General features: G+C 37.7%; 1 protein-coding gene across 2 annotated transcripts in view; it reads left to right on the top strand.

The window, feature by feature from the left end:
• UVRAG (UV radiation resistance associated) overlaps positions 1 to 26,715 on the top strand; it is a 298,437-nt gene that overhangs the window by 34,807 nt on the left and 236,915 nt on the right. For both annotated transcript variants that reach the window (XM_034666314.1, XM_034666315.1), the window contains exons 3-4: positions 3,766 to 3,800; positions 20,747 to 20,908. In XM_034666314.1, the coding sequence (XP_034522205.1) occupies positions 3,766 to 3,800; positions 20,747 to 20,908 (197 nt within the window). The remainder of the gene's footprint in view (positions 1 to 3,765; positions 3,801 to 20,746; positions 20,909 to 26,715) is intronic.

The raw sequence follows: 26,715 nt of genomic DNA, 5'->3' as shown, positions 1-26,715 counted from the left end.
TGCCCGGAATGCCAACCAGTTATTTTGAATGTATGAGAAGATGAATTCCATGTAATTCAGAAAATTTTAGGTTAGTTTTGTTCATTGCACTTGAAACAACACTTGGCATATATTAAGCCCTCATTTTTTTTTCATTTAATTTTTTGAATAGCTAATGCAGTCATGGTTCGAAAAATATATAAAGGTTTAAAGTTCACCTGTCCCGTCTCCCTTGTTTTTTACCCCACCCTAATAACCACTGTTCTACATTTCTTGTTTCTCTTTTCTGAATTCTTTATGCAAATACAAATAAAAATAGTACCAAACTATATATATTTCTATGCCTTGCATTTTTCACCTAAAATGTCTTAGATGTTTTTCCATAGATAGCTTCCCTAATTTTTCAGAGCCTCCCTAATTTTTTTTTCCTTCATAGTTTGGCATTAAATAGGTGTACTGTGATTTATTTAACTGGCTTCTCTTGGTAGGCATTTAGGTTGTTCTAGTCTTGTTATGCACACAGTATTGCTTTGAATAACTTCGTAAGTACATTATTTTGTATGAGTGCTAGTATAGCAGTGGGGTAAATTTCCGAGAAGTGGAAGTACAAAGGATGTGTACTTATAGTTTTGGTAGATATTGCAAAATTGTCTTTATTTACATTCCCACTTGCTAGGTATGAGTGCCTTTTCTCCCACAGGCTCACCACCAGACTGTGCAATCAAACTTTGGAATTTTTGCCAATCTGATAGGTGAAAAATAGTTTTATAGTACAGTTTAAATTTGTATTTCCTCTTTTATGAGTGAGGTCGAGGTACTAAAAAAGCATTTGTTAAATGAATGGAATGCTGCATAACAGCCAAAACATGCCACTGAAACCATGCTCTGCAATCTCTGATTGCTTTGTTTTTCTAGGTCTTACTTAGCATGGATAGAGAAGCATTTGTATCTAAAGGGCCCTTTCATGTAGAAATAGGTCTTGGATGGTATGTTTTTGAAATAGTTTTGTTTAAATTGAATTAATAAAAATTAATAGAACTGTTAATAAAAATTACAGTTTAAAAAGTGTTTTTAATTCACTATTTCATTTGAGCCTCACAATAACCCTGTTATTTTCCACTTGTCATTATCCTTTGAAAGATAAACTGTGTGACCCAAAAGGTTAACTGACTTGTCCAGGGTGAAGATCATAGGTGGATTGGGGACTGGAACTATTTTTTGACTCTAAATTCTCCTACATTCACTATTATGTTTTGTATCATGCTGCTAATTTGACAATATTTTAGATGTAACAGAATGGTGGACAGTGTAGGACCATGTTTAGCATATTGGAAATTACCTCAGACTCCATGATTTCTTGTATGGCTTTTTTGTGGACCTCTTTCCATTTAAATTAGCAGGTCTATTTTGAAGGTCTAATGGAAAAAGCAGACTGTTTAGTTTCATTTATACATACAGTCATTCAGTCAGTAAAGTTTTGGAAGAAATAATGATACTAGTCATCTTCTTAGAGCTGAAGATACATATTTTGGGAACTGTTTAATTTAGATACTTTGCAGATTAAACTGAGGAATTCTGTCTTTCTAAAGAAAAGAGGAGCATCTGTTTTTTTTTTTTCCATTGATTTTAAACTAATACATGCTTGCAAAAAAATTTAAGATTTTTTTTTTATAAAGTGAAGGTACTTTGAAATAAAAAATAATTTTTTTATCCCTTATAGGTTTCTTTTCCCCTAAAAATAAACATGGTACATATAAATTAGAATACACATGTGCACGCACACACACACACATATACATACCTACACACAAACATTTTTATAGTTAATTTATGGTTGGAATAATTGGTTAATCATTTGAGAAGAAATAAAATGAATAATACTTAGGGTTGCCCAGTGTTGGGAAAACAGGTATTTTCACAAGTGGGATTGTAAATTGGTACAACACTTTTATAGAACAATATGGTGCTATCTACCAAATTCAAACTGTTTTTTTCCTTTTATATTGCATTTTACTTCTAAATGTTTAGATCCAAGTGTCTAGGATATATATCTCTGAATGATTGTTTATTTATAAAATTACTTGAAATATCTAAAAATTATCAGTAACCTAAATGTTCATCAGATGGTCCTTTTAAAAAACAATTAGAATATCTCTTTTCTTATTTCAAATAATTGTTCAAAATAGAAAAATAGGAAACTGCCAAGGAGAAAGTAAAAGTTAACAGTCTACTCCTGTCACCTAAGATAAACATTACTAACATAATTATAAAAATTTGGATCCTGTTGTAAATTCTTAGAACCTTATCTTTTTATTTTAGCTTAATACATAGTGACTATCTCACCACAAAATAAAATAATTTTCCATATCTTTTTTTTTTTTTTTTTTAGGAAAGACAAACATAGTGTAATATAGATAGTATGTTTATCAAGAAGTGCTTTAACCTAAAGAGCTTGCCCCTAAGCATTTTATGTTTAGGCCTACTCTTCATTTATTGCCTGATGATTCCTTAGCTTCAGTTGTTAGTAGACTTTGACATGTTTCACTATATTTGAGTTTCATCTATACCATTACATACTTAATATATATTTTTAAAACTCATTATTTTTAACAATTTTTAAAGATTATTTATTTGAGAGAGAGAAACTGTGTATGTGTGCACACGCACGCACGCAAGGAGCGGGGCAGAGGGAGAGAATCTCAAGCAGACTCCCCGCTGAGCGCAGAGCCCAGTTTGGGGCTCTATCTCTGAGATCATGACCTGAGCTGAAATCAAGAGTTAAATGCTCAACTGGCTTAACCACCCAGGTGACCCTTAAGTTCATTGCTTTTAAACTTATGTCTAAGTAAAATAGTTCATTCAATTAAGAAGTTATTTATTGAGTGTCTACTCTGTGCCAGGAATGGTTTTACGCACTGAGGACACAGCAGTTGTGTAAAACAAATGCTTCTGTCCTTTTGGAGCTTACAATTAGGGGTTGAGGAATATATGAGACATAAATTTAAATATATAAGAAAAAAATAAAGTGTGTCCGTGTATCGCCTAACATCATGTCAAGTACCAGTGGTCCGTGCATCACACCTGGGAAATTTGTCTTATAGCAACACAAGGATACGAGGGTCCTGTAGACTCTGCGGAGACAGAGAGCATCATGATGGTGACTTCAGCAGGGTCAGAAGAGGCAATGTTTGTTTACACCTCTGCCACATTTCTCTCTTTCGATTGTGTCTTTATGTTTGTAACATTTACAATATACATGAAGGTCTGTAGAATCATGATGTTTTAATGCTTACAGAGGACCTTTGCTTACTAGTCTAATTCTTTAAGTTGTCTAATGAAAAATGGGCCCAAGGAAATGAAAGAGACAGAATGCTTATGACAGTAGAACTAGAACTTAGGTTACCTGGTTGCTAGATCAGTGTCCATTCCACAGTACTACCATGGATAATCATTAGAGATGTTTGAGAAAAACGAAGCATATGGAATCAGTTTTTGTAGAGTGCCAGTAGTGTAGGAGAGAAGAAAGTCTAAATTTTTAAGGGCTCAAATTTGAATCTGGGGTAAAGTTTACTAAATTAAATCTTAACAGGTTTTGATTTTTCTTTGTTAACATTTTTCCTTTGAGACCTATTTATTTATTTAGCAAATGAAGATATAGAGAAAATAGATCCCTTGAAAATGTTTTAAATGTTTTACTGGAACATACGTTGAAAAATTTACAGGATTAAGAGTTAATGAGCTTATTTTCTTTCATATCACTTATTGTTTTTTTTTCTTCTTTTCCAGAATTTTATAGAAGTGAAGTGATTAAGAATTCCTTGGTAAGTTTGTTTTCTGACAGGTACACTTGACTAAGCTTATAACTCCTGTTTCAGAAAATGCTGAGACATAAGTTCAAGTTCAGTTCTGGTATTTATTATGATACTTCTACAGTGAAATCTTTTGCTTAGTTTTTGCTTAAATTTTCATTGATTTATTCATTGCTGTATCTCTCATACTTAGAACATGCCTGGCACATAGTAGGTCCTTGATAAATATTTGCTGAATGAACTGATATTTTTTCTGTTAAAAACTTCAGTTTTTTTTTCTATTTATTCTATAATTCTGTTAGTTCTATTCACTATAGGGTTTTTTATTTTTTTTGACTATTTGATTTACCAAACATAATAAACGATGTCTTTGTTTAGATAAAGTTCTTAAGACTTATATATCCAGAACCATTGTATAGGATCCTCCCACTTATATTTTGGTGGTGGCATTGCTAAAGTAGAAAATTGGAAGCGTCCTACTTTGGATAATATACACACGAGATATTTGCATAAATGGCTCAGTTTATTGGACCATGTCGATTAAAAAAAAAGGACTTTGTGGGAATTATAATACTCTTTTAGTGGTCAAGACTGTACTGGATTTGGCCTCTGTCCACTTTTTCAACCTCATTTCTTAATACTTTTCCTTACTCATTGCACTCCAGGCATACTCATTTTTTCAGTGCTTCAAACATGCCAAGCTTATCTTCTTTCTTATGTCTAGAATACTTGTTTCCCCAGCTCTTCATTTGGCTGAAGGCATCTTTGAGGTCTCAGTTATAGAACTTTGGTTAGGTCTTCTATGACTATTCCATTGAAAGTGGTCCCCTTTCTCCTAGTCACTCTTTTTTATGTCACCTGTTTTATTTTCTTTAGAGCATTCATCACTCTTGGAAACTCTTGTTCACTCATTTGTTTGTGTTGATTACTTGTCTCTCACATACTGGAATGTTAAGTTCCGTGAGAGCAGGGACCTTGCCTAGAGTCCAGAATAGTATAGATGCTCAGTAAATACTTGCTAGATGAATAATGGATATCAGTGATGTGTTGTGTTTGCAGAATCCTTTTACAAAAGTGTTCCATTTTGATCCTTAGAACAACCTGTAAGGAGATGAGGTAGGTCTTAAGGAACTGACATGCAGAGAAGCCCAACAACTTGCAGTCATGTAACTGTAGGACCAGATCCTAAGTTCAGACCTCTGTCTTCAGGTCTCTTCTACTCTTTCCTTTTTATAAAGCTGCCTCCTAAATGTCTCTAAAATAGAATAATAAATTTAGATCCTAGGCCTGACAGGTTCCTTGAGCCTGTTTCTGAGGAGCTCCAATCACCAGAACAGCTCTTGTTCTCCGTATAGTAAATGACCTGAAATGACTAGCACCATACCTGACACATAGTAGCTAATGAGTCAATATTAGTTTCTCTTCCTCGCCTGGCTCAGGTGAAATAGAAGTGTCCTACAGACCACGGAGAGCTGGGGAAGAGTGGGTAGTTGCAAGGGCAGATAGAATAGAATTTCACCTTGGTTTATTCTACCCCCCCTTTTGATAGTCAAAAGTCTAGTTGGGAATGGTTTTACACCATCCCATTGCTTTTTCTCTGGATTCATGTCATAGTGGACCCTGTGCTAATAGTCCTGCTTTAGTGTATTGTTCTCCATTATTGTACTGTATTCACTTGCTAGTCACTTGACTTTCAAGTTCATATTTCTAAACACCATCTCTTTGAATGTTAACTCTTCAGCTCTTTTTGGCTCCCATCTTCTGTTGCTTCTGAAATGTCTGTGAGGTTGTGATATCTTCATCCCTGGTGTACTTAGGTTGAATAAATGTTTTATAAAAATATTGCAGAATGGATTTCAGACAAGGGAGAGATTTGGACAAAAGATTTCCAAGGTCCTTTCAGGTTACAGTTTGTCCTGCAGTTGTTTCCTGGGGATTCTACTTGCAGCATTTGAGTCCATTGTGATTGTTCGTGAATGGTTTCCTCTCCCCAAGTAGATGACCACTTTTGGAGGTCAAGAGACTGCTTAAATATCTTTATGTCCCTCTAGCTCCCAGTGTACTTCTTGGGAGTTGTTGGGTAAATGTTGATTTGTTGTTGTTTCCTCTGAGGTTATGATATTTCTGGCAAGGATTGTCTTTTCTTTCTTTTATAGCTTAATATATGTTTGATAAACTGCATTTCATTTCTTTTCTTTTGGAAAGGACTCTTCCTTCTTTGTTTTTTGCTAAATCATTGTGACTGGTTCAGATTAATGGGCATTGAGCACCACAGGAGTCAACAACCCTCAGAGAATATGCTGGAGATGGCATATTGTTACCTTCCTGCTTGCTGTTTCTGAAGAACCATGGATGAGCAAAATTTGTGTTTTTTTTCCATGCTTAGGAGTCGGTGATTCTTAAGCTGTTGTGATATTTGCTGAATAGAGTAAGTGATTTAAAGCTCTTACTCCTCCTGGTTGCCGTATGTGCTTGACACATAGAAGGTGCTCAGCAGATGTTTCTTAATGAATGGATTCCTCCATAAATATGTTTATTGACTGACTTCTAAGTTATATCCTGAACCCCTAATCCTCAGTTCACTATTAAAGATTAGGCAAAGTAATGCTTCATGTATTTTTAGCTGAATGAAGCTTTGGATAAATTTTCACTCTGGTGAACCCTGTTGGACTCTGGTGAGCTTGTATTCTTTTTTTTACTCCTATAACTTCAAGGCTTCAACTGTTTTCCCTAGGTTTATATTTTTAGCTTGGTCCCCAGACCAGAGTGGCTGCTTTTGCCATTCAGATGTCAAAAGAGACATGGAAAATGGACACAAGGTTAAAAAGAATGTTTTCACCCAAGGATTAAATTGTCCTTATGTGCCTATTCCTTGCGTCTTTCTCACTCTTAGGTACTGCAGAGTAGTGCTGCAATGCTGCCAGTGTTCTGTGCTCCGCCCGGTACTTTGCTACTGGCCATGTGTGGCTGCTGAGCACTTAAAATGTAGTTGAGTAATACTGGGGAACTAAATTTGTAATTTTATTTAATTTTAATTTAAATAGCCACAAGTGGCTAATGGATATTGTATTGGACAGCACGGTTCTGGATGCTTCTGAAGAGCTTTCTTGCGATCTATAACATTAGCTGGAAGAGGTTTCCCTTTTTCTGTGCCTTGAAAAAACAAAACTTTGGGGCGCCTGGATGGCTCAGTCGGTTAAGAGACTGGCTCTTGATTTTAGCTCAGGTTGTGGGATCGAGCCCTGTATGGGGCTTCACACTCAGCGTGCAGTCTGCTTGAGATCTCTCTCTCTCTTTGCCTCTGCCCTGCCCCTATTCTGTCTCTCTAAGTAAATAAAAATCTTAAAAAAGAAAAAAACAAAGGACTTTGTACATATACCACTTGTACCATTCTAAAGCAGTGTAATAGCTGCCCATACGGTTGTCTTATGTTCTTTAATATATATGATAAACCTTACAAAGACGGAAGCTGTATGCTTCATCTTTATAACCTTTATAACCTCTATAACCGTGTAGTCATTGTGCATGGCTTGTATTGGACAAACAAGTAAGAAAAGAAAACAGCCTAAGCCAAGGTAGTTCTATGATTCACCATTATTTTATGTTCACCAAGAAAAACAAACTCTTCTAATTAAATTGAAACCCAGGGCCTTTGTAATAGTCCCGAATGAGTTGTGATTCGACCTTCCTAGCTTCTTGTTACTTTGAGATTTCTTTTACCCATTCCAAGGTATTTATTTAGCAATCTTTCCTTCTTTTAGGTATATTGCTGACCTGTGATGGGACTCTTTTGTATCTCAGTAACAAAATATAAATATGCTTTCTCAATCTGTGGAAATTTCATTAAGTCTTATAGAAAAGGGTGGATGAAGTTTTTTCTTCATTGACAAGTATTTGCTTCTCTAATACTAAATTCACGTTTTGTTGCTTTAGGTCTATACCTTTTTGCCTACACAAAAACTTAATACTTTTTATTAAAGTTTAATGTACATAAAGAAGAGTTTACAGTTCTTGGATATACAGTTTGATGAATTTTCTGAAATTGAATATCCTGGTATAACCAGCATCCAGGTCAAGAAATAGAGTATTTTTAGTGCCCCAGAAGGCCCCTCATGCCTTCTTCAGTTACTGCTACTGTCCTGACTTAACATCTTAAATTAATTTTACCTACTTTTAAGTGTTACAGAAATCAGATCATACAGTATGTACTCCTTTGTGTCTGACTTGCACTTTATATTGAAAGAGTCTCAACTGTATATTGTCAGAGTCATTCATATTGTGGGTATATTTGTAGTTTGTTTACTCTATAATATTGCATTGTGTGAATGTACCAGAATTTATCCATTCTTCTGTTGATGGGCATTTGGTTAGTTTCTAGTTTTGAGATAATATGAATAGTGCTGATGTGAACATTCTCGTGTATATCTGTTGATTGAACCTATGTGTACATTTCTGTTAATGTGATACATACCTAGGAGTGGACCTACAGGGAATATGCATATGATCCCCTTTAGTATATATTGCCAAACAGCTTTTCCAAATTATTGTTCCATTTACACTCTTGCGGCCAGCAGTCTTTGAGAGTACTGGGTTACTCTGTTGAAATCACTTGCTGCTTTTTTAACTTTTTGAATTTAAAAATTTGATAGATACTATATACAAGGTTTTGTTTGTTTATTTCAGTTTAAACCCAGAGAGATATTTTAAATGGCAATTAAACTCAGCACAGGTAGTGTGGACAGTGTGCCTGACTTCAGCGTGCCTAATTTAAGAGTTTAAGAACAGCTATTTTTAAGGTTGTCCGTGTAGAGACAGTGACACCTGGTGACTGCCACCTGGCGGTCAAAAATAGTAGAACCTTATTGATCTTAACATTTCCAAAATTAAAATTCATCTTACAATGTGAAGGAAAGTGCATGTTAGAATTCCTGATAACCTGGACTATGTTAGATGGTAATAAAAATAATGGAGTAAAATAAAGTGGAATAAGAAAGTATCTGGCAGGGCTGGGTGCTGGTTTTCTATGGTAGTCACATAGATGAAATGTCACATAGATGAGATCATTTGAACAGACACCTGAAAGAAGTGAGGGAGCAAGCTGTGTTCTTATGTGGGGAAAGACTGTTGCAGGCCGGGAAGCAGGAAAGTACAAAGGCAGGAGTGTACCCGAGGTCTTTAAGAACTGGCCAAGAAGCTAGTCTGGCTGGGGTGGGATGTGGTGAACAGGGGTGGTCTGAGATCTTGCTAGGCGAGTATGACAGCAGGGACAGAGGAATTGAGCATCAGGGCAGCAACAGAAATGACCTGGAGAGATAGGAGATGATGGTCAAGGGTTACCTAGCAGGAAAGAGATTTGGGCAAGGAGATAGGTAAAGGTCACACAAAATTAGACAAAGACACTGTCTGGTAGACAAAGACACTGAACGTATTCATTTTTCTATTTTCTAATGTCCCTAGCACAGTGCTTCACCCAGAGAAGTCCAATAGATGCCTGTTGCATTGAGTAACTGAATAATTCACCTTCGACAGGCTAGTTGGTGGAGATGTGTCTCCAAATTACAAGTCAGAGTCATGATTTTTTCTGAGATATATTTAACATAGAGCAATTAGTTGTCAGTGTACAGTTCAACTTTAAAGGTCTCTGGCTTCAGCCAGCCATATTCTCCAAACCATTTGTTAACTTTTGGATTTTGTTGTTGTTGTTGTTCAGGAGATTAGATTGAAGGGTCATTGGTTAATAACTAAAATGATTGAAGCAGTAAGAATGTAAGTAACTAAATTCTCTAAAGTTGATTTTGTATATTCACAACAGTACAGATGAGTTATGTAAAGAACCCATATGTACCTATCTTTAACAATTATAAAGTTGATCATTAGATACTTTTACTGAAAGGGAGTTTTTAAACTTTTATTACAAAATTAAAATTTCATGGTGGGAGTAAGAACAGTGGTAGTTTGTGTGTGTGTGTGTTGAAATTTGTCTGTACATGTGTGTTTCTTTAATAAATCAGATGTATCAATTATAAAGTACCCACCTATGATTCTAGTTGTTTGTTGGATGCATGATGTACTTTGGTTCTTATCCTGATAGCAGTGCTACAGGTAAGATATATGCCTGTTTGATAGTTAAGGAAACTGAGGTTCAGACAGGCTGAGAAACTTGCTCTAGGCCCTCAGGCCAGTTGTGACTGGTCAAATCAACGTTGGAGGGCCCCATTCTTTTACAGCATTCTGCTGCCTCCCTTATGTCACGCTTCCTTCAGCTTCCTTTCTTGAACCGATTCAATGTCTGCTAGAGGTCTAGAGGTCAGTGATGGGCCTTGTAATTGAATAAGCAAAAGTCTAGAACATGTGTTTTTAGGGAAAGCATGTGACATAATTATCAGAATCATAAACTTTGGTTGGAATTTTAACTGCCTGAGCTATTTTTAAATCTTGGGAAAAAACTGACCACATGGTATACTTCTTATGAGTTACGGGCTTACGTGATTATTAAAGTTTATGTTTCAGTTGAATTATAACCAAATAAATTAACATTTCATCTCTATGGGTGTGTGTATGTGAGTAGAGAGTTGGCTTCTCTTAATTATGCCAAATTATGTTACCATGTATTAAACTGCATCGTCTTCGGGGTTTTCTGACTTTTGGCTGGTCAACTACATGATATGGAGGGAGACTAAGATGATTAACACATGCAGTTCTAGTACCAGGGAAGAACAGGATTCTTGAAAACATGTAGGGTATTTATCTCATTTTAAGAGAAGCTGGGTAGGAAAGGTTTCTAACTGAAACTAATTTCTAAGTTGAGATGTGAAGGATGAGTAGAGGTGAATTAGACAGGGAAAGAGAGTTTATTGGGTTGAGGAATAACTACTGCTTCTAAAATCAGCATGCAGTTCCCAAGAGCTATCTTGTATGTTTTGAGAAAATTTTATGAATTCTTAAGTTGTGTTTCTTATGACCATACATTTATTACTGGGTGATAAGAAGAGCGATCATTTGAGTGTTTGGAATTTCTTTGTACAAGTGTGTTTCTTTAATAAAAAAGCAGTCATTGAGCAGCGTTATAGAGAAGTTGTCCTGGCTCGATAATGAGTTTGGATTCTCCTGTGGGTGGTGAGTAGGCAGTGAACTTTTCAAAGCCATAAATACCCTGATCTTCTGCCACTGTACTTTTAGTAAATATGGTACAGGTCCCTAGGTCATCTTAGTACTTGAATAATTTGTTCCGTCTAGAAAGTGGGCTGACGTGTATAGGTGAAATATAAATAAAAATCATCTGGGTCTTTACAATAACATTATTAGGCAATAAAATCTTTGAATGTCTGGCAGACTGTATCTGTGTCTGAATGTACCAACTCAGAAATTACCGCTCTTTGTTTGGCAGCTATTTCATGAAAGTATAAAGGAAGGTCATTGTAATGAGAAGACTGACAATAGCTGTGCTGTATTAATGTTGTATTGGGTTAGAAAAGAAACCCACGTCATCTATTCAACTGTATGAAGTAACTTCAGGACACCACTCTCACTTTCAAAGGCTTTTAATTTATTTTAGAAGAAGTATTTACAAATATTTAATAAAACAACTGCCCCCAAGTCCTCCCTCTCCCCGATGCAATATGGCTATTTAGATATATTCACCAAGTCTTTTCTTTTTTTCACTTTAGAAAGGGGTGTTTATTTCATGCTTTTTGTGGTGCTTTGTTACTCTGAGAGTGAGAATTTGAAATTATACTATGTCATAATCTAGGACACATGTACTTTTGTTGAGAGGTGATCTTACACATAAGAGAGTAAATGGCTACCTTTTCAGGTGGTCTAATTTGAAGGCCAGGAAGGTCCTCCAACACCTTTAGACTTTAAGGCCTAAATTTATATCATGAAGACATACCTTTATTTGATTTATTGCTGCAGTCTCCTCCTTTTAAGATGCTGTATTTTTTTGCTATTGGGTCTTTAAAAAATATAGTTCCGTTACTTTTTATTGAGATAGAGCACACCTTGCAGTAAAGGGCAAAAATAATAGCCTGATGACTTTCAAAGGAACTAGACCAAGAAGTAGAACATTATCAGCACCCCTGTGTTCTCCCTCTAGTCACTCCCGCCTCCCAAGGAGAACCACTGTCCTGACTTCAAGCACCATTGATTAGTTTTGCATGTTTTTGGAAAAAAAAATATGGCATGTCCTCTTTGCTTAGCATTACATATGTGAGATCCATCCATACTATTGCATGTAGTAGTTTATTAATCCTAATGACATGTCCTTTGGTGAACACGTGTATGCGTTTCATTGCTATTAGGTATGTACTCAGGAGTAGAATCAAGTGCTGGGTCATAGGTTATTTTCAGCTTTAGTGGTTACTTCCAAATAGTTTTTCAAAATGGTTATACCAGTTACATCCCTAGCAGCAGTGTGAGGTTTTTAGTTGCTCTACAGCCTTCTCCAAAATTTTAGCCATTCTGGTTGTACGGCAGTATTGCACTATGTTTTTAATTAACATTTCTTCATACACTATTCTAATTGTGTAACTTTTCTGGTTTTATGCTTTTATTGGCCATTTAGATACTCTTTTTTTTTTTTAAGATTTTATTTATTGGGGTCCCTGGGTGGCTCAGTCATTAAGCATCTGCCTTCGGCTGAGGTCATGGTCCCAGGGTCCTGGGATCGAGCCCCGCATCGGGCTTCCTGCTCAGCAGGAGGCCTGCTTCTCCCTCTCTCATTCCCCCTGCATGTGTTCCCTCTCTCGCTGTCTCTCTCTCTGTCAAATAAATAAATAAAATCTTTTTAAGATTTTATTTATTTATTTGAGAGAGAGACAGAGCACAAGCAGGAGGAAAAGGATAAGCGGACTCCCCACCGAGTGGGGGAGCCTGACACGGGGCTTAATCCCAGGACCTTGAGATCATGACCTGAGCTGAAGTCAGAGCTTAACTGACTGAGCCACCCAGGAGCACCCCCCCCTTTTTCTAATAAAGTGCATGCTCTGGAAAAATATGCCAATTAATGCCAATTAGGAATAAATTCTGTGCCAGGACTTGACACTTTTTAAGTTTATAGGATATATTTGATCTAACTTGATAGTTTAAGTAGTTTTGTTTTCATGCTTCCTGTTTTTGACTATTCAAGGATAGTGGAGTTGGTGGTCTTTTGAATTCCAGTTAGGTGGAATATTATCATTTGAATTTTTCATATCTACATCACATTTTTTTTTGGTCTCCCTCCCCTCCCCTTTCTTACTAGGGGACATTATTTACCTTTTTCTCATTGACTCAAGCTTATCATGAGGAACATCACATCTCATACTAGAGTCATCCTTCAGGGGCTGCCTAGGACACAAAGCCCAATTGCTCTATGCTAAATGGTCCCCAGCAGCATGGCCTACCTCATTTACAGAAGTTACCTGATGTTATCCCTGTCTTTTTTTTTTAATTGTTTTTCATTGTTATCATGTCTTTAAAGTCAGATATGTAGACTTTGACCTCTTGCTCCAGATATAAACAAATGTATGACCTTAGGCAAGTTACTTAAGGTTTATAGTATCAGTTTCTCCTTTGAAAAATTGGGATAATGCTGTCGACTCACAGGACTCTCAGTTTTGTCAAGATTAAGTATAGCTTATCTGTAATGAATGCTTCATTTGTAGTAATATTCTAGCTTTTGCTGTCATATTTAATTACTTACTTGTGTCTCAGCCCTGCTCAGGGGTATAGCATGGTGATGGGGCAGTAGAGCAAGTTTGAATCATGTGAAGTGACCCCAGTTCCTTTTGCCCAGAGAATGGGGCACAGGTAGAGGGCAAAGTTCTTTCTTCCTCTTTCTGCCTCTGGCTGTGGGATCTAAAACAAGGAAATTATTGACAGTCTCATAAGGCCCTTTTGTTCTAAATTCTGTCTTCTATGCTTTGGTGGGGAGAAAAAACCCCAAGAACCAAACATACAAAAAAAGAACATGAGAGGAATTTTAGAGACCTAGGTTTAAAGTCTGGTGCTGTGTTTACTAGGAGACCTTAGACAAGACACTTAGCTACTGTGTTTCACTGATTCTAAGATGCACATTTTTTTCACAGTTTAACACCTCTGAAATCTAGATGCATTTTAAAATCATTACTTCTTCTTCTTCTTCTTTTTTTTTTTTTTTTGAGAGAGAGGCAGGGGGAGGGGCAGAGGAGAGGGAGAGAGAGAGAGAGAGAGAGAGAGAGAGAGAATCTTTTGCAGGCTCCATGCCCGAGAGAGAGAGAGAGAGAGAGAGAGAGAATCTTTTGCAGGCTCCATGCCCAGCCACAATCAAGAGTGGGATGCTTAACTGACTGAGCCCTGAGCCACCCAGATGACCCTTCTTCTTTTTTTAATGGCACATAAAATAATGATGCATCTTATAATTGGTGGTATCTCAGATTCAATGAAATGACATTTTGTCTTTTTGACTATTGAAGTTAACAAGTTGTTTTATTTACATCAGGTAGACGTATTGTTGAGATGAACAGGGCTATTTTATTAAACAGATAGATACTTCTGCTATGTAATGCTAGGATAGGCATTCTTCTGTGTCTATTTCATATATATCTGACTTTATATAGCACTTATCACTAATAAGTGTTAAAGACAGCTAGTACTATAAATATTATTATTCTTTCTAAGCATCATAAAAACCCTGTGAGCGATAGTTGTTCTGGTTTTTATAAGTGAGTATTCTAAGATACAGAGGGGATTATGTGGTTTAACAGTATAGTTTAATTTCAGCACTCGTCTCTCTACCATACTGCCTTTCAGCTCTCTGATAGACCAAAGGCTGAAGCTACATTACTTCACAAGCCAGTGGTTCTCTTTGGTTGATTGTCTGCTGCTGTTCCATCCACATTTCTTTTTTCTTTCTTTCTTTCTTTTTTTTATTTTTTATTTTTTTATTTTTATTTATTTTTTATTTTTTTTTTAAAGATTTTATTTATTTATCTGACAGAGATAGAGACAGCCAGCGAGAGAGGGAACACAAGCAGGGGGGAGTGGGAGAGGAAGAAGCAGGCTCATAGTGGAGGAGCCTGATGTGGGGCTCGATCCCATAACGCCGGGATCACGCCCTGAGCCGAAGGCAGACGCTTAACCGCTGTGCCACCCAGGCGCCCCTCTTTCTTTTTTTTAAAGATTTTATTTATTTGACAGAGAGGGAGCACAAGCAGGGGGAGTGGGAGAGGGAGAAGCAGGCTTCCCACCGAGCAGGGAGCCCTTTGCGGGGCTTGATCCCAGGACCTTGGGATCACGACCTGAGCTGAAGGCAGATGCTTAACGACTGAGCCACTGAGGCGCCCCTCCATCCACATTTCTAGTGATCACTTTGGTGTCTACAGAGATTAGTGACTGGTCAGAGTTTGTGCTCAGATATTTAAATGAAACTCTACCCTTATTTAGCAGGGCTACTAAAAAGTTACAGTGAGATAGTTGGAATTTAGTTTTTTTTATGATTCAGTATAAAATTGATTACATAAATGTGCTGCTTACTGTGTTATCATCGTGCTATTTATTCATGGTCTTTCAGTGTCCTCAGACATCCACATCCCTTGATCATTCATTCACTCACGCAGCAAAAACTTATTGAGTGCATATCATGGACTTTTCAAGCTTTGAAGATCTTGTATACAAATCAGACAATGTTCCTGTCTATTAGAGCTTTTATTTTAGTGGAAGGAAATCAGACAATAAAAATATCAAAATGTAAATTAAAAAGATATATCAGGCATAACGTACTGTGAAATTGGAAGTCATGTCTTATCTCCAGAAGCTTCAGCAACCAAACCCACAAAACACATGTATCAATATAGCCCCTAAAACAAAAACAAGCATGACTCTACTCCCATCCCTGCTTTTGGTCAGAAAAATAAATGCCACAGAGCCAAGAACAGTTATCCTTATATGAAGTCCCTTTGATTTACTGAATCATATAACATGAAAATTGTTAATTTAATAAGATTGATTATATTTACATTTAGCAATGAAAGCCCTAACATTTAATATAGGGCAAATAAATGGAAGTAATTGATGCATTGTAGTTCAATTCTATTGATGTCATTAAAGCTCCTTAGCATTTTGACTTTTCAGAATGTTTCAACTATCTGAATGATTTTTTTAAAAGATTTTTTTAAAAAAGATTTTATTTATTAGAGAGAGAGCAAGCGAGAGAGGGCAAGAACATGAGCAGGGGGAGGGGTAGAGGGAGAAGCAGATTGTCTGCAGAGCAGGGAGCCTGATGTGGGACTTCATCCCAGGATGCTGGGATCATGACATCAGCCGAAGGCAGATGCTTAACCAACTGAGTCACCCAGGCACCCCCTGAATGATTCTCTTAAAGAACAATAAAATTCCTTTAGAGCATAAAGTTGATCTTGTCATTCTTAACCTGAAAACCTTTCAATGGCTCTTCCACATCTTTTACAGAGTAAAGTACCCCTTGGCAAGGCATAAAAGATCCTTCAGGTTTTTTTTTTTTTTTTTTTTTTTAATATTTAGGTAATCTTTCCACCCAACATGGGGCTCAAACTCAACAACCCTGGGATCAAGAGTCTGGTGGACTGACTAAGCCAGCCAAGCTCCCCCAAAGATCCTTCAGTGTAGCCGCTTGTTTACCTCGAGCTTTGTGTCCTGCTACTCTTGCTTTGTGCATTCCAGGAGTTGTCTTAGCTCCCTGACCACGCCTTGCTACATCACACTGCTGAACCCTTGTTTATGGTGTTCCTTATGTCTGAAGTTCCTTATTTTAACCTGAGAAAATCCTGTTTGTCCTTTAAAAACCAACTTTCACAGCCTCTGTGGTGATATCTTTTCCCTATTCCTTCAAAGTTTATTATTCCCTTCTGTGCTACTGTGTAACCTTGTGCATAATTCTGTTACTGAACTTTTCATGAAATAATGTTATTATTTAAATACAGGTTTGAATCTAACAAATTGGAGGTACTTTGAGAACATTATTTATGTGTTGCTTCTTAATAACTGTGTTAAGTATTGAATAGGTAAATGAATTACCATATGAAGCCATATTAATAAAAAATTAGAGTATATCCTCCTTCTAATGACTATAATTAATAAGCAGCAAAATTCAGAAGTACTGGTGGTCATTCTGAGGAGCTGCATGCAGCGTGGACTTCCTTCTAGGTCAGGTCCCGCCAGGGCTCTGGAGAAGCCTGGAGAACAGGCAGAGCTGTGAGGGGACTTACTCACTGAGATGGCTAAGGGATCTATTTCTGTTGGCTTTGGCTGGAGAGGAGCTAGGTCTGTCCCTTTCCCGGCCTTGTCAGGGTGGTGAATTCTAGGCCTGTCGTCATCTGTTGAGCCCCTACTTGTGTGTCTGGTGCTTTGGGGTATAGTTCTCTGAGGAAGATTTAGTATCTCATTTTACAGAGAAGGAAACAAACTCAGAGGGCCTAAACAGGTTTCTCCAGCTCACCACACGAGCATGACCTTGTTTGGTTGGTTGGTTTTGTTGGTTTTAAGACTGTTTGGGATGCACATAGGTCCTGGCCCTCTTCTCCCCTCATTCACACTCTCCCTGGGTGACCTGGCTGGTGACGTGGTTGCTCCTTCCACCTTCACCTCTCCTCTGGGCTCCACACTGCTACCTGATGTCTGTGCTCACACATCCCGAAGGCATCTCACAGCTGGCACGTTCGTTGGAGTGAGGACTCCCGGTTCTCTTGCCACCCTCGCCCCCATACTGCACTCCTTCGCTCCTGCCAGTCTTCCCCTGCAAGAAAACAGCACGTCACCTGCCCTGTTGTTTGAGGCAGAGAACAAGGAGATGTTCTAGATTCTTCCCTTAGCTGGCCGCTCACCTTCACCCATCAGCAACTCCTGTCACATCTAGTTCCAAAACACCTCCCCCTCACGTGTCCTATCTCCATCCTCCATCTCCCAGACCATCACCTGCAGGCCCCACCGCACCAGCCTCTGGACTGATGTTCCTCCTCCTCTTCTTGGTTTTTCCCTCAGCAAATGGTTATTGGGCGCACAGGTGCTATTTACAGGTATACCTCATTTTACTGCACTTCACTTTACTGCACTTTGCAGATAATGTGTTTTTACGAATTGAATGTTAATGGCAACCCAACTTTGAGCAAGTGTGTTGGTGCCATTTTTCCAAAAATATTTGTTCACTTCCTGTCTCAATGTCATGTTTTAGTGATTCTTGCAATATTTCAAAATTTTCATTATGATTATCCTTTTTTTTTAAAGATTTTATTTATTTATTTGTTGGAGTGGGGGAAGAGAGAGAGAGGACAAGCAGGGGGAGCGGCAGGTGGAGGGAGAAGCAGGCTCCCTGCTGAGCAAGGAGCCTGACGTGGGGTTCTGTCCCAGGACCCTGGGATCATGACCTGAGCCAAAGGCAGATGCTTTTTTTTTTTTTTTTAAGATTTTATTTATTTATTTGACAGAGAGAGACAGCCAGTGAGAGAGGGAACACATGCAGGGGGAATGGGAGAGGAAAAAGCAGGCTCCTAGTAGAGGAGCCCGATGTGGGGCTCGATCCTTGGACTCGGGGATCACGCCCTGAGCTGAAGGCAGACGCTTAATGACTGAGCCACCCAGGCGTCCCCAAAGGCAGATGCTTAACTGACTGAGCCACCCAGGTGTCCCATTATGATTATACTTGTTAATGGTGATCCGTGACATTGCTATCACAATTGTTCTAGGACTCCATGCACTGCACCCATAAAGACGGTGAACTTAATTGATAAATGTTGTGTATGTTCTGACTACTCCACCGACCAGCCATTCCCCCACCCCTTTTCCTCTCCTGAGGCCTCTCTCTACTCCCCTGAAATATAACAATATTGAAATTAGGCCAGTTAATAGCCTCTTAAGTGTTGAAGTGAAAGAAAGAGTCACATGCCTCTCTAAATCACAAGTTAGAAATGATTAAGCTTAGTGAGGAGAGCATGTTGAAAGCCAAGATATACTGAAAGCTAGGCCTCTTGCACCAAACAGTTAGCCAAGTTGTGAATGTAAAGGAAAAGTTCTTGAAGGAAATTGAAAGTGCTACTCCAGTGAGCACAAAATGGTAAGAAAGCAAAACAACCTTATTCTGATGTGGAGAAAATTTGAGAGGTCTGGATAAAAGATCAAATGAGCTACAACATTCCCTTAAACCAAAGTCTAATCCAGAGCAAGGCCCTAACTCTCTTCAAGTACATGAAGGCTGGGAGGCATGAGGAAGCTGCAGAAGAAAAGCTGAAGCTAGCAGAGGTTGGTTCATAAGGTTTAAGGAAAGAAGCATGTTCATGAGATTTAAGTGCAAGGTGAGGCAGCAAGTACTGATGGAGAATCTTCAGCAAGTTATTCAGAAGACCTGGTGAAGAGAATTAATAGAGGTGACTACACTAAACAACAGATTTTCAGTGTAGCCGAAACAGCCTTCTTATTGGAAAAAAGTGCCTTCTAGCACTTCACAGCTAGAGAAGTCAATGCCTGGCTTCAAAGCTTCAAAAGCTAATGCTGCTGGCGACTAAGTTGAAGCCAATGTCATTTACCATTTTGAAAATCCTAGGGCCCTTAAAAGTTGTGCTTCATCTACTATGCCTGTGCTCTGTAAATGGAGCAAGAAAGCCTGAATGGCAGCACATTTGTTTACAGCATGATTTCATGAATATTTTAAGCCCACTGTTGAGATCTGCTCAGAAAAAGATTCCTTTCAAGATATTACTGCTCATTGACAATGCACCTGGTCACCCAAGAGTTCTGATAGAGATGTACAATGAAATTAATGTTGTTTTTGTACCTGCTGACCCAACATCCATTCTGTAGCCCAAAGGGATCAAGGAGTCATTTCAAGTTTCTAGTCTTACTGTTCAAGAAACACATTTTGTAAGGCTGTAGCTGCTGTGGATAGTGATTCCTCTGCTGCATCTGGGCAAAGTCAATTGAAAACTTTCCAGAAAGGATTCACTATTCGAGATGCCATTAAGAACATTCGTGATTCATGGGAAGAGGTCAAAATATCAATATTAACAGGAGTTTGGAAGAAGCTGATTCCAACCCTAATAGATGACTGTGACGGGGTCAAGACTTGAGTGGAGGGAGTAACTGCAGATGTGAAAATAGAAAGAGAACTAGAATGAGAAGTGGAGCCTGATGATGTGACTGAACTGCTGTAGTCTCATGAGAAAATGTGAACGGATGAGCAGTTACTTCTCATGCATGGGCAGTGAAAGTGGTTTCCTGAGAAGGAACAGGAATCTACTCCTGGTGAAGATGCTGTGAAGATGGTTGAAATGACAACAGAGCATTTAGAATATAACGTAAACTTGGTTGATAAAGCAGTGGCAGGTGAGAGGATTGATTGTATTTTTGAAAGAGGTTTTACTGTGAGTGAAATACTGTCAAACAGCATCACATGCTACGGAGAAATCGTTCATGAAAGGGAGAGTCAATCAATCAATGCAGCAAATTTCACTGTAGTCTTATTTTAAGAAATTGCCACAGCCACCCCAGCCTTCAGCAACCACCACCCCGCTCAGTCGGCAGCCATCGACACTGAGGCAAGACCCTCCACCGGCACAAAGACGATGACTCACTGAGAGCTCAGATGATGGTTACATTTTTAAGCAATAAAGTATTTTTTAATTAAGGTATGTATATATTTTTAAAGACATGATGCTATTGTACACCTAATAGATGGTGGCATAGTATAAACATAACTTTTATATGCACTGAGAAACCACAAGATTCATTTGACTTGGTTTAGTGCGGTACTTGCTTTATTGTGGTGGTCTGGGACCAAACTTGCAATTATCTCTGAGGTATGCTTGTGCCATTATCACCCCCATTGTGTTAATTAGATGTCTTCCTGGTTTATTTAAGTCTGCAACTTGATATTTTTTTGAGGTGTTTTGGTTTTCAAAACCAAAATGGTTTATAATCTAATTGAAATAACTGTAAACAAATTAGAGTCTTCATGCTTTCCTTTCCATCAACAGAATCCAACATGGCGGAGTCTCGATTTTGGAATAATGCCAGACCGTCTTGATACATCTGTGTCTTGTTTTGTGGTGAAGATATGGGGTGGAAAGGAGGACATCTACCAGCTTTTGATTGAATGGAAAGTCTGTTTGGATGGGCTGAAATACTTGGGTCAGCAGGTAATCTTTAGACTGAAGTTTTGAGTATTTGTCTTCTCTAACCCTACCTAACCTTTCTGCATATTCTTTAGACTCTACATTTCCTATTGTAGATAACTTTTATGATTGGCTACTTAATTATAGAAGTTTTGAGTCATTGCCAAGTTTAAAAAATAATTTTTAACTGAAGAAACTTATGAGGAAGCAGCCTAAGCCTGTTAATTTAAGAGGAATTTTTTTTTTCTGTAAGAAAGAATATGCTTTCCCATAGCATTCTGCTTCTGTTTTATTGGATCTAAAAATTAAGTTGCAAGTAGGGAACATACTATTAAACACTTCTCCTATGAGCAGTAAAGTTGGATTATTTCAGGAAGAAGGAGAGCTGCTATTTATTTTTAATTATTATTATTATTTTTTTTTTTGAGAGCTGTTTATTGAGCACGGGGCTGACAAATGCTGGCTTGCATACTATTACCAAGCCCCTATGAGTGACGTAGCTTCAGGATCATAGCACTCTTCTAGCTGAGCTGAGAAGTAGCTCCATAATCCCTTTGGGCACAGTGTTCTGGGATGCAATTAGCAACATATTAGAATTGCTGTTGATATGAAACCTATTTACCATCCCCAGACATAGGTTATTATACTTAGTATTTATTTATTTATTTTAAAGATTTTATTTATTTATTTGACAGAAAGAGAGACAGCCAGCGAGAGAGGGAACACAAGCAGGGGGAGTGGGAGAGGAAGAAGCAGGCTCCCAGCAGAGCAGGGAGCCCGATGCGGGGCTCAATCCCAGGACCCTGGGATCACGCTCTGGGCCAAAGGCAGACGCTTAACAACTGAGCCACCCAGGTGCCCCATAAACTTAGTATTTATAACAGCCTTGTGAAAGTTGGTATTAGTGCCCTTATTTTCCAGATGGGAAAATTGAACCGCAGAGAGTTTAAGTAACTACTCAAGATCATACTGCTAGGTGGAGCTAAGGTTTAAATCTAGGCCTGGCTGACTCACATATCATTCTTTGTGCTGGACCATACTGATATATACACGTAGTCCCTGTTTACCATTTACCTACCTTGGAATAAATGCTGTGTCTATTTGTGATACCTGTGGGATACTGTTAAAGGTAACTCCAGGGGCGCCTGGGTGGCACAGTGGTTAAGCACCTGCCTTCGGCTCAGGGCGTGATCCCAGTGTAATGGGATCGAGCCCCATATCAGGCTCCTCCACTGTGAGCCTGCTTCTTCCTCTCCCACCCCCTGCTTGTGTTCCCTCCCTCGCTGGCTGTCTCTATCTCTGTCGAATAAATAAATAAAATCTTAAAAAAAAAAAAAAAAGGTAACTCCAAAGTGTTAGTCATATCTATGAATATTCTTGGTGTTTCTTAATACTTATTCAATATAGACTTTCTGGTATATTTCTTTTATTTTTTTATTTTTATTATTATTATATTTAGAGAGAGAGAGCATGTAGGTGAACAGAGGTGGGGGGTTGAAGGACCAGAGGGCAGAGGGGGAGAGGGAGAGAGAGAAAGGGAGAGAGAGAGAGAATCTTAAGCAGGCTCCACACCCAGTGGACATAGAGCTCGATCTCATGACCCTGAGAAAATGACCTGAGATGAAATTGAGAGTCTGACACTTAACCAACGGAGCCACCCAGGCGCCCCTGCTTTATTTCTTTCAAAGAAACAATTTAATTCTACGTATTTTTTTTCAGATTAAAAAAACTGTTCTGCCTTCATTTTGCTTACCATATACTTTACTTTGTGTCTTCCTATAGTGACCAGAACAATGCATGTAATAGATACTTTCCTTAACTAAATTCTAACTGCTGTAGATTCTTAAACTTTTTTGTTTTTATATTTTTCCTTCTGTTTTAGGACTGGTCTCAATGAAAATTTATAAAATAATGACTTTTGGCCTAGGGCCTTTCTCCTCTGTTTCAGTATGAGGTACTTGTTGCCTTTTGGCTGGCCAGCCAGAGTCCTGCACTGAGGTGGATACTTTTTCTGTCTTCCCACATACCATAGTTGGCTCTCTGTGGATAGACTATGGGTATTGAGCACTTATCTTTCTTCTGAAAGTATTTAAATTTTAATGGTGAATGATGCTTCTTAACATTAGAGTTGTATGGCTATAGAGTGGTCGGGGAGTTTTTGACTGAAGAAAGTGGCCTTCATGCTTTTCAACTCACATATTCCTTTGGTAGTGATTTTCTTGAAATACCCAACTGTATTATGTCAGACCTGTCCTGATTTCAGATAGTCAGCTTTTGGGTGTCTTCTTACAAAGCTGGTTATGTCGGTGTAATGGAGAACAAGAGAAAGAGAAAACGTGTGTTTTAAGCCAATTAGAAACTAATTGTAGACTGTCAAAACTCACCTACGAAATAGATATAACAAGTAACATACTACTAGGAAATTAGATAAAATAAAATTACAAATTTTCAAAGGAAAGCAAGATTAAGATATATCAGGAGAATAGCCAGAATTACTTAGGTTCATTGATTGATCATCTGTTTTCTACCAGGCGTTATTCTTACTGTTAAGGATCCAGAGAAGGATAAGACAAGATCCTTACACTTGATAAACTGATGTTTGGTGAATATCTGCATAGACCTGCATAGTATCATACTGTTTTGATTACTATAGCTTTGTAATGTAATTTGGAGGAGTATATGAAAGAGGTGTTTAGACAAGTCTGGATAGAGTCAGGGAGGGCTGACATTTGAATGAAGCTTTTTTTTACATCAGGTTAGTTGAGGTATAATGTATATACAATGACATTCACCCTTTTAAGGTATGTGGTTCAGTGAGTTTGACAAATGTATGAAGTCTGGTAACCACCACAATTATGCTGCTGTGAATATTTAAATATAGGTCTTTATGTTGACATATGTTGTCATTTCTCTTGTGTAAATACGTAGGAATGGAATTTTTGGGTCTAGTGGTAAGTGTATGTTGAAATTTATAAGAAGCTGCCAAGTTGTTTTCCATTCTGGTGGGTTTTAGCCATTCTGATGGATTTGAAGTGGTATCTTGTTGTGATTTTATTTTTAAAATTTTAATTACCTGGTGTTCATCACAACAAGTGCACTCCTAGTCCACATCACCTATTTCACCCCTCCCTCACCTACCTCCCCTCTGGTAACCACCAATTTTTTCTCTGGAGCTAAGAGTCTCTTTCTTGGTTTGTCTCTCTCTTTTTCCTCCCCTTTGCCTTTTTGTTTCATTTCTTAAATTCTACATATGAGTGAAATCATATGGTATTTTTTTTTTCTGATTGATTTATTTCATTTAGCATTATACTGTCTAGCTCTATCCATTTCATTGCAAGTGGCAAGATTTCATTCTTTTTTATGGCTGAGTGGTATTTCCGTGTGTGTGTGTAGTGTGTATATATATGTATAGTGTATATGTATATATATATACATATATATATATTTATATGGATATATAGTCATGTTGAGTGGTAAAAAATGTTTATACATATATATATGTATATACACACACACCACATCTTCTTTATCCATTCATCAGTCGATGGACACTTGGGCTGCTTCCGTATCTTGGCTATTGTAAATAAAGCTGCTTTAAACATAGGGGTGCAGGTAAATACATAGGGTGTATTTGAATTAGTGTTTTTGTATTATTTGGATAAATACTTAATAGTGCAATTGCTGGACATAGGGTAGTTCTATTTTTAACTTTTTGAGGAAATTTGATACTGTTTTCCACAGTGGCTACACTAGTTTGCATTCCCACGAACAGTGCACAAGTGTTCCTTTTTCTCCACATCCTTGCCAACACCTGTTGTTTCTTGTGTTCTTGATTTTAGCCTGAGAATTGTGATACCTCATTGTAGTTTTGATTTGCATTTCCCTGATGGTAAGTGATGATGAGCATCTTTTCATGTGTCTGTTGGCCACCTGGATGTCTTCTTTGGAGAAATATCTGTTCATGTCTTTTGCCCATTTTAAAAATTGGATTATTTGCTTTTTGGGTATTGAGTTTTATAAATTCTTATATATTTTGGATACTAACCCTTTATTGGATGTGTCATTTGCAAATACCTTCTCCCATTCAGAGAAGTTGCCCTTTAGTTTTGTTGATTGTTTCCTTGGCTGTGCATAAGCTTTTTATTTTGACATAGTCCCAATAGTTTATTTTGGCTTCTGTTTCCCTTGTCTCAGGGGACCTATCTAAAAAAAAAAGTTGGTGTCTCCAATGTCAGAGAAATTACTGCCTGTGCTCTTTTCTAGGATTTTTATGGTTTCAGGTCTCATATTTAGGTCTTTAATCCATTTTGAATTTATTTTTGTGTATGGTGTAGGAAAGTCCAGTTTCATTCTCTGTATGTGGCTCTCCAATTTTCCCAACACCGTTTGTTGAAGAGACTGTCTTCTTCCCATTGGATATTCTTTCCTGCTTTGTCGAAGATTAATGGACCATAGAATTGTAGCTTTATTTCTGGATATTCTATTCTATTCCATTGATCTGTGTGTCTGTTTTTGTGCCAGTACCATACTGTTTTGATTACTGCAGCTTTGTAATATAACTTTAAGTCCGGGATTGTGATGCCTCCAGATTTGCTTTTCTTTTTCAAGATTGCTTTAGCTATTCAGGATCTTTTGTGGTTCCATATAAATTTTGGGGTTGTTTGTTCTATTTCTGTGGAAAATGCTATTGGTATTTTGACAGGGATTTCATTAAATATGTGGATTGCTTTGAGTAGTAAAGACATTTTAACAATATTTGTTCTTCCAATCCATGAGCTTGGAATTTGGAATGTCTTTCCATTTCTTTGTGTTGTCTTCAGTTTCTTTCATCAGTGTTTTATAGTTTTCAGAGTACAAGTGAACTCTTTGGTTAAGACTTATTCCTAGATATCTTATTATTTTGTAAATGGGATTTTTAAAATTATTTTTTAAAAAGATTTTATTTATTTATTTGATAGAAAGTGGGAAGGAGGGAGGGAGAGAACAAGCAGGGGGAGGGGAGAGGGAGAGGATGAAGCAGACTACTGATGCAGGGCTCTGTCCCAGGACCCCAGGATCATGACCTGAGATGAAGGCAGATGCTTAACTGACTGAGTCACCCAGGTACCCCTGGGATTGTTTTCTTAATTTTTCTTTCTGCTGTTTCATTATGGGTATATAGAATCTTGTGATTTTAATTTAAATTTATCTAGTGATGAAGTCATGTTGAGTGGTAAAAAAAAAATGTTTGTTTGTCATCATTCTCTCTCTTGCCCCCTTTTTGGTAAAGTGTTTATTAGATCTTTTGCCCACTTTTTATTTGGCTGTTTGAATTCTCATTATTGAGTTGTAAAATTTCTGTATGTATTCTGGATATGAGTCAGTTCTTTATAAGATAGTATTTTCCGAATATTTTTTGCCAGTTTGCGACTTGTCCTTTTTTTTTTTTTTTTTTAAATGTTTTGTTTATTTATTTGACAGAGAGAGAGAGAGAGAGCATACAAACAGGCAGAGCGGCCAGCTCGGGATTCTGGGATCGTGACCTAAGCCGAAGCAGATGCTTAACCAACTGAGCCACCCAGGCTCCCCTTTTCCTTTCATTTCTTTAAGTGTCATTTAAATCACAGAAGTTTATAAGTGTTAAAGTCCACTGTATTGGTTTTTTTCTTTTATGTTTCATACTTTTTGCATCTTATCTAAGACATCTTTGCTTAATCCAGGGTCATGAAGATTTTCTCCTATGGGGTTTTTCCTTTAGAAGTTTCATAGTATTAGGTTTTACTTTTATGTCTACGATCATTGTGGATTAACTTTTATTTAAAGTGTAAGGTTCATTGTTTTGCAGATGGATG

This window comes from Ailuropoda melanoleuca, chromosome 8 (assembly GCF_002007445.2).
Source record: "Ailuropoda melanoleuca isolate Jingjing chromosome 8, ASM200744v2, whole genome shotgun sequence".
In the NCBI taxonomy this organism is placed as follows: Eukaryota; Metazoa; Chordata; class Mammalia; order Carnivora; family Ursidae; genus Ailuropoda; species Ailuropoda melanoleuca.
The sequence above is the reverse complement of the archived record's forward strand: the minus strand, read 5'-3'. Positions and strand labels throughout refer to the sequence as shown.